An 8,323-nucleotide genomic window follows, 5' to 3' on the forward strand; every position below is an offset into this window, starting at 1 on the left:
TGCTTCCGGGAATGCGAGAGCATCTTCCCCGAGGCTTCCTCCTATTGACCTCGCGGAAGAAGGACTACATTTCCCAGAATGCTTTGGGGGTCCCGCGGCTTTCTGGGAATTCAAGTCTTTTTTTTTCCCAGTGTCTCCGGAGCCCCGGGGGCTGTAAGGCCTTTTAAACTGGAGGGTTTGGGGCTGTCTCCCGGTCCTGGAGCCCGCATGGACGGCTTGAGCTTCTGCCCGGGCTGGGGCGGAGAGCTGGCCCAGCCGTGCTCGCAAGAACTCTTCTAGGGCCCCAGCAGCTCCTCGCGCCTCGGCTGTGGGCAGCGACCGAACCCGCTGCTGTGGAACCCGGCGCCGGGGCCTTGGACGGGAGGGGCGGGGCCCCACATTTGGGCTTGACCAGGGCGGGAGATCCTCATCCCGGAGCGGGAGTCGGCCGCCTATGGCGGAGGGCGACCCCCGGGATCTGGGCTGAGAAGGGCGCCTCGAAGGTCAGGGGTCAGAGGGCGTCAGGGTCGGAGGTCGGGGCTGGGGCTGGACCGGCGGGGCCATGGCGTCCCCTTCACGTCAGACGTCCCCGGGGGGCTCGGGGCTCCTTTGTGGGAGCCGAGCCCGGTCTTACGGCAGCCTGGTACAGTCGGCCTGCTCCCCGGTCCGCGAGCGGCGTGTGGAGCACTTGCTGGAGCCCGGGGACACCCTGGCCGGTCTGGCGCTCAAGTACGGGGTGACGGTGAGTGGGCGGGGGCATGGCGGGGGCACCTTCCCGGAGGGCTTACCCAGGCTCTGTCTCGAGGCTCTCCTGCCACCCCCCCACCCCCGCCCCGGACCCCGGGGCTGTATCCAGGCAGTCTTCAGACCCTCTACTGTGCTAGACCAGGACGGGTCCCAATGCCTGGCTGGCCTCCTGTGGGAGGAGCATCCTCGCCCTCCTCCCCTGCTGAAATTATCCCCATCTTCATCCAGATAATTAGGTACTTAAAGAGAGAGGGGGGGTCATGAAGGCTAAAGTTACTCCCTGAGCCTCGACTGACCCTCACTTTACAGATGAGGAAACTGAGGCGGGGCAGATGAAGCGCTTGTACCCGGGGTCGAAGCCAGTAAGCGCCTGAGGCCCGATTCTGGGAGGAGCCGGGGGGGGGGGGGTGACCCCCGATGGGGAGGCTCGGACAGGGATTGGAAAAAGATGCCCACGCGTATGTGCGGGGGCGGGCTTAGCAGTAGATGCTGACACTGAGCTCAGCAGCTTCGGATTGCACCGCACACACCCACTCGTACCCACTCACACGTATCCACACCTATCCAGGAGAGCGCTGGGAGCCTGGGCTGAGCATCAATCTTGCCCCAGGCTTTGGTGCAAGATGCGGTGCTTGTCTGGCCCTGGGTCCATCCCACAGGGATGGTGCTTCCCTCCCCCAAGGGTGTTGTGCAGACTGCTGTATCACGTCATTGTGAAATCATATTTTTTTAACTCTAAAAACAAAATGAGAGGACAGTAAAAGCACTTTGAAGAGCAAACATACTGTTCAAATTTAAGGAATTACTAACTTTGGGGCTGTTCAGAGTTATTTGTTTTTAACAAGAATAGCGTTTCTAGAGCACTTCAAAGCTCTCAGAACGTTTTACGTCTTACCTGTTTTGATTCTGACTACAAGCTTGTGAATTAGGTACTGTAATTAGCCTCATTTTACAGATGAGGAGACTGATGTGACTTCTCGGGGTCCCACATCTGACAAGTGGCTGAGGCAGGATTCAAACACAGGTCTCCCTGACGAGTTTTGTGCTCAGATAGAAATATCTTGGTTTCCCATATGTCAGGTTTCCTGTAGTTAGATTGAATGGGTCCCTCATAACACTAAAATTCTTAGAGACTGATTCTGACTACTGTCTTCCCAATGTGTTATGCCCCAGTTTAACCAAAGTATATGATAAAAGAATACTTACATATTAAAATAATCATTAATAATAAATATTTCAAGGCACCTGATTTATTAATAAGGAGGCCTGAGTTTTTTTTAAGAGTTTGCCTATATTCTTAGGCAAGTCATGATCTCTGAAGTAGGCCTCAGTACATTCTTCTATAAAACGAGGATGACACCTGTCCTCCCTATTCCTAGGGATGGTTGTTGATACCAAAGAAAATAATGAATTTGGAAATATATTTTAAAATATGAAGTATTATAAAATTGGGAGCTACGTTATTATTGCTGTTATTAATCTGATGTCCTTTCTTTTCCCCCAAGATGGAACAGATTAAGCGTGCTAACCGCCTTTATACTAACGACTCCATCTTCCTCAAGAAAACTCTCTATATTCCTATCCTGACTGAGCCCCGGGGATTATTCAATGGGCTAGATTCGGAGGAGGAAGAAGACAAGGAGGAAGAGATGCTGTTGGGTCAAGGTGGAGCTGAAGCCCGCTCAGCCTTGAGGAAAAAACAAGAGGAAAAAGCCAATGGTGAAGGCCTTTCCTCCAGAGGTGTCCAGGACCTCCCTATACCCAGCCATGACCTCTCTGCCTCTGACTTTCTGAAGAAGATCGACTCACAGATCAGTTTGTCGAAGAAGGCTGCCGTCAGGAAGCTGAAGAAAGGCGAGAGTGGGTAAGTCTTTGGCATTTCTGAACAGCCCCTTGGACTTGTACCAGAAGTCTTCGGTCCAGTAGAAAGAGCACAGAATTGGGCATCAGGGATGGGAGGCCAGGCCTTGGCACTGAAACACTGCAGGACTCCACTCTTTCTCTTGAAAATCAAAGAGTTGGGTTAAATGAGCTCAAAGGCCCCTTCCAGCTTAAAATTTGAATTCTAGAAGTGAAGTGAGCTAACCCCTGCTTGAATAGTCTATGTATTCCAGGGGCTTTTGGTTTCAAGTTCCTCTTACTGCTCTGTCCTTCCAGAGGCTAGACGAGTTGAGCTTTGGGCAGACTTGGTTGCATCACTGGGGCCGTTTGCTGCATCTCTCTCTATTTAGCTCACATCCTAGCCACTCCAGCCTTTCCTTCAAATGAGAAATCTGTAACGTGTTTATCACAGTTCTTGGCACATGTGCTTCGTAAGGACTTGTTCCTTCCTTGCCTCCCTTCCTGATCGCTTTTCATCTTTACCTGCAGGGTACCTGGGGAGGATCTGCATCCCCACTTGGCTTCCCCCCGAAAGCAGCAACGGGCAGTACTGGGCCCTGTACCCCTGACTCGAACCACAAGGGCAGCCACCTTACGGGACCAGGAAGATGAAATCTTTAAACTCTGATACCCCCAAAACTGTCGGGAAGAGAGAAGCAGTAAAGGACAAGCTGCCTGATGGGGTGAAAGTTGAGGATCCGCCATCTCAGCCCATCCCACTGACTGGGCCTTCTTGTCATATCAGGGACTATGGGGCTGCGGGAGGAATTGTAGGCAAGAATGGAAGGCTTGAGATTAGATCCTTTCCAAACTCTTCTGATTGAATCTTGGGATCTTTTAGATTCAGAGAGCTCTGTCTGTCCCCTTCCTTCCTCAGACTGGTTCCTGTCACAGTTCCTTGGCCTTATCGTAGGGTGGAGGGATCTCCAGAACCTGTCCCCCCACTCCCTCCCATCCTCCTCTCTAATTTATTTGGTGCTATGTTGGAATCCTATTTATTGGCTATATTTTGTTTTCTTAGCAGGAGATGGGAGTCCTCCCAGCTCTCAGGGGATGGTGGCTAAGGAATGATCAGCCACAATGGCTGCTCCTGTAGTCCCCTCCCTCTAGGGAGCCCTGGGGATTGTCAGGAGAGTGAGCCCAAACCCTTGCTGTGCAGCACTGAGGTTCTGAACCAGCTTCTCTGGATGCTGTACCAACTCTCACCCTCAAATCTTGACCTTCTGGTCCTGTTTTCTTTCTCATGGCTCAGAAGATTAGAGGTTTTGGTCATCCTGTCCATCCCTGCCACTCTTCTGCCCCGTTCCACTGAGCTTTCTATTGGGGTAGATTGAGGGATGGGAGCAGTGGCCACTGGCCGCCTGGATGGGTAGTCAGTCAGTTTGGCATTTAAAGAGTAGGCCAGACTACCTGTGTTCTGCATGCGTGTGTGTGCACCTTTGCCCCCCACACATACTGAGCACTGGAGGTCTCATTTGCCTCCATGGCCTCCTGGTTCCTTACTTTCTCTCCATTGCATATTTATTGGTGGTCTGTAGCACCAGCTTGAGGCATAGTTCTGTGTTTTTGAAGAGAAAACAGCAGGCTAGGGAGGCTCTTTAGGGCTAAGAGTCTGCCTTATTTTGTTATTTAATGTTGGTTGTGGAAGAAAGTGAATGTGTTTTCCCACTCCTCTCTCCCTGTGTTGATAGTAAGTTGTTAGAAACTGCAGAGATTAAACATAGAGCCCTGTACACGTTTTAGCAGGTTTATTTCCCTTCTGAGTATCTTCCCCTGCCCTGCCCCTCTCTGGGAGCAAGGCTTCCAATATCCATCCACACTGTCCCCAGGACTGGCCACCAGGCTGGCCTTGAGTTCTATACCTTCCCTTCCCCCCATCAGCAACTTGGGAGTACTGTTATCCTTCCTGGGTTTCCCCATATCATGTGTCCAGATCAGGGGGAAGTAGAAGATGTGACTTTCACTTCATCTTTTTCAGGCAGCTTCATTTCCTGTCCTGGTGGCCAGAGGCACAGGGGAGGGAAGGGCTTGTGAACCCTGACTGTTTGCCACCTGAGGGTAAGGGGTCCTCAGAACCAATCACACTCTAAGAGACCCAAGCCAGGGGACTGGAGGGGATTAAAGTGGGCAGTAGCGCTAAAGAGCCATGGCCTGTTGCCCGTTCAGAGTCCACCACCTTGTTGGGATAGATGGAGCCAGGGAATCAGCACTCAAAGCTTTCCCTCATCCAACAGCTTCCTCAGCCCTTCACAGATCTTACTAAGGTGTTGGGCATAGCCGGGACTGTAGAGGGCAGTGAGGAGGCTGGGGTCTGAGAAGTGATCAAAGACGTGGCGGATGCGGCCATGAGACTTGGGCGTGAGGTGGTGCTTTACCAGCTCTAGTAAGGTGTCCCGGCACTCTGTCAGCAGGGCGGTCAGCACAGCAGCTTCGAAGGTGAAGTCCACTTCACCGAAGCTGAGGGCAGTCATGGCACCTTGGCGTAGCTTCTGACGGAAGCGGTCAGCCAGGGCCATCTCCCCAGGGTCAAACTGCTCGTTTCGATGCAATACCGCCACCTTGATGGCCACTTTGACCAAGTCCTTGATGACCCGCTGGGCCTCACCCCGGCTGTGGGTGTACTCTTTAGACACCCTGTAAAGTTCATCCAACACTTCGCTGCTGGTCTCATCGATGAAGAGGTGTGCCACTGACCGCCCAGCCAGCTTGCTCAGCAGTTTCTTTTCTGCCTGCAGGGCAAGGTTTCTTGAACTGAAGGGCTCCATGATCCCTAGGGGGCAGAGATCCAAGTCTGTGTTAAATATCATCTGAAAGGTTAAGTTGCCAGGTCCCTGCAAGGGAGACAGTGGCTTTCTCCTTCTCTTTGTTGTCTCCCTTTCCTACCTTCTCTGGTTGAGGACCCCTCTCTTCATTTGAACCCCCACATTTTTGCTTCCTTAGAGCTCTGTTCTAGAGACTCTGAACCTCCAAGGGTAGGACAAAGGATCCAGGGAAAGGGTTGGCTGGGGAGCTGATGAAGGGTATCTAGGAAACCAACCCACCGTGAGCTAAGCCTCCAAAGGAAGTAAACTATGTATGGCAGGAAGGGAGGGTAGACTAGAAGAAAGCAGGTAATGGTCCAGTGTGTTCTCAGCACCAGGAAGTCTAGGAGACCAGGCCCTCCAGAACTTAATCCTGGGAATCGAGAGTAGCCCTTGCAGAAGGCTGACCCAGTCCCAGAATTGGCCCCAAACTGGGCTCCCTACCTCAGGTTCCTCCGGTGGTTTTGCTTCTCACTTCCCCCTCCCCTCCTCTACAGGATGTGGCTGTGACCGCAGGGAGGAGCAGCCGCACCCTCTCCCACTCCTCACAGTGGGTGTCTGAAAGGTTGGGACAAGTGGGTACCTGGAGGCCCGCTGCCCAGCGGGATTCATGCAGTCAGGAGCTAGGGAGGAATTTTGCGTTCTTCAGTTCTGCGCCTGGCACCTGGGAGCAGAAGGAGTTGTGTGGGCCCTGTTTCCTCTCATCTGTGTCCTTACCACCCCCACTTTCTGTCTCCCTGTCTGTGTGTGTTGTCTGCCCCCTCTCACAATCTCATCCCCCATGCTCCTGTCCCTTGGTCCCTCTCATCCCCTATAACTATTCACTCATCTCTTAAATTCTCCCCACGTTTCATCCCTCATCCCCCTCAACTTTTTCTGCTCTCTCCCTTCATTCTTTTCTCTCCATCTGTGTGTAGTTACCCCTCTCCTGCCCCCACTGTCCCTAGTGAAATATCCACCAGGCATTAACACTTCCTCTGCAAAATAAAAGGACCAAGGGGGAGGAAGTGTCAACACCCTGCCCAGCCCTGCATTTTACCCTTCTCTCCAACTTGTCCCGTCACCATGACCCATCCCTCACCTTTGAGACCAGTCTTGCCTTGGATGTACCCGGAGAACTGACAGAGGATGAAGAAACTCTCAAGATCCTCTGGCCTAGCGCCGCCCCTGGCCCCACCCTCATCCCCTCTTCCCTCTTCCCTCTTCTCTCTTCTCTCTTCTCTCTTCTCTTCCCCTGCCCCCCAACACATGCAGACATAGTGAGGTCTAGAACTTCAAGGAGAAGAGTCTCCTACAAATGATCAAGGAAGAAAGTCAGCAGGCCTTCGGGGGGAAAAACCCCCAAAACCTCTGTCCCTGTTTTTGAGGCATCCTGATTCTCTTGATCTGTTTCAGTCTGTTTCTCTCATCCTTTCCCCAAGGCCCCCTGTCTCATTATTTGTGGTGTTCTCTTATGATTTAGTGGGCTCCTTGTCAGCTGGAGGACTTGAGGTATCCCAGCAGAGGCACAGTGAATGTTGTAGAGAAAGCTAGTAGAACAGGTGGGGCATAAGCAGCTTCCTTGTAATTCTCAGAATCCTTTAAGGGAAGAAACCAATTCTTAGTACTCACCGTAAAGGAGTTTGGGGTCTGGAGCCTAGGAGGATCTAGCCCAGCTCTGGTCCCTCTCCAAACGGTGCTGCCTGCTGAGAGGAAGAGACATGAGATGGGATTAGGCTTCTAGTCCCCTGAGCAGCAGGGAAACATGTTTCCTCCTTGTTCTTTACCTCTTCTATGGGAGGAGTGAAAAAGCAGGGCTCATTCTGAACCATGGGTGTAAGACCACAGATGGGCAGCAGATGTCAGTGTGATACTGAGAAACGAGGTACACAAAGCCAAGTCTCCCTGAGCTCTTTGAGTCCCATTTGTTCAGCATGCCTACACATTTGTCCAGTGTGCTGGACCGCATCAGACAGAATAGGAGAAAAAAAAACATTCTCCTTGCCCTGGAGATCACGTTCTGCTGGGGATAGGAATTGACACGTACCCGGGTAAATGTGGCACAAAATTAGGAGTGATGAGCACAGAGAGATCAGGCACACTGTCCTCAGAGCGCTGGGCATCAGGGAAGGTTCCAGTGACAGCCTCACCCGAGCCAAGTCTGAGAAGATAAGAATTCTAAAGGCAGGGGTAAGGAAGGGAGTGTGTTCACAGCTGTGTGTGGAGGAGGCAGATGTATCAGACTTGGGAAACAGCTGGTAGGCCAGTTTGTCTGGGAAGGAGAATAATGTGGAATAAAATGGGAACCACATTGTAGAGGGCCTAAAAATCAGGCCCTTTAGGCCCTTCAGTTTGTATTTTATGCAAGTATTTTATTCAGATACTTGGAGGCAGTTTTCATGCATGTTCATGTCCTCTTTACCCTCATCCAGTCCTTCTCTAAACATTTCCAATACCTTAAGTCAGTTTTGTAAGTTTTGAGGTTTAAAGGGATACATTTTGTAATTTGAAAAATTGGGCTCTAGAAACAAGGATATTCAGAAAAATGTGTTCTTTCATGTTTCTAGATAACCAAGGATTTATGGTATGGTTCAGAATATAAATGTTACAGAAGTTTAAGAAAGGGAGCATTGCCAAAGAAAGGCTTTAGCTTCCTGTTTTCTGATTCTGTCTCTTGATTCTTCCCTTAAGGGTTCTAAAACAGTGATTCCAAGTGGTCCCTGCCTACCTCATAGGGTGGTTGTAAATAATATGTATGTAGTACCCCTTCTTGGAGTCTCTTCCAGCTTGTCCTAGAATTGCGGGGTTGGGTGCCCAGAGGGTGGTTGTTCCTGTCCGATCCTAGGATGCCCTGTATCTGCACACCTGACACCATAGTTCACAAGCACCCAGCAGTGAATTTGCCCTTAAACAGTCAGTGGAAACAGTTGGCATAG

General features: G+C 51.4%; 2 protein-coding genes across 3 annotated transcripts; one reads left to right on the plus strand and one right to left on the minus strand.

The window, feature by feature from the left end:
* Nucleotides 1-80: 80 nt before the first annotated feature.
* Nucleotides 81-4,340, plus strand: LYSMD1 (LysM domain containing 1). Its single transcript, XM_069090037.1, has 3 exons — nt 81-721; nt 2,232-2,590; nt 3,097-4,340. Exons 1-3 carry the CDS (start codon nt 542-544, stop codon nt 3,233-3,235), a joined length of 678 nt encoding a protein of 225 aa, XP_068946138.1. The 5' UTR covers nt 81-541; the 3' UTR covers nt 3,236-4,340.
* Nucleotides 4,341-7,676, minus strand: TNFAIP8L2 (TNF alpha induced protein 8 like 2). Of its 2 annotated transcripts, none has more exons than XM_069090039.1 (3): nt 7,020-7,676; nt 5,992-6,072; nt 4,341-5,377 (listed from the first exon to the last, which is right to left on the minus strand). In XM_069090039.1, the coding sequence occupies exon 3, from the start codon at nt 5,370-5,372 to the stop codon at nt 4,818-4,820; it is 555 nt and encodes a 184-aa protein (XP_068946140.1). In that variant the 5' UTR covers nt 5,373-5,377; nt 5,992-6,072; nt 7,020-7,676; the 3' UTR covers nt 4,341-4,817. The 2 variants fall into 2 exon arrangements, with proteins under 2 accessions (XP_068946140.1, XP_068946139.1); XM_069090038.1 differs by lacking the exon at nt 7,020-7,676 and adding an exon at nt 6,490-6,625.
* Between the last annotated feature and the right edge of the window lie 647 nt (nt 7,677-8,323).

This window comes from Petaurus breviceps, unplaced genomic scaffold (genome assembly GCF_028583685.1).
Source record: "Petaurus breviceps papuanus isolate PSGF00001 unplaced genomic scaffold, PetGlider_PUasm1.0 186, whole genome shotgun sequence".
NCBI lineage: Eukaryota > Metazoa > Chordata > Mammalia > Diprotodontia > Petauridae > Petaurus > Petaurus breviceps.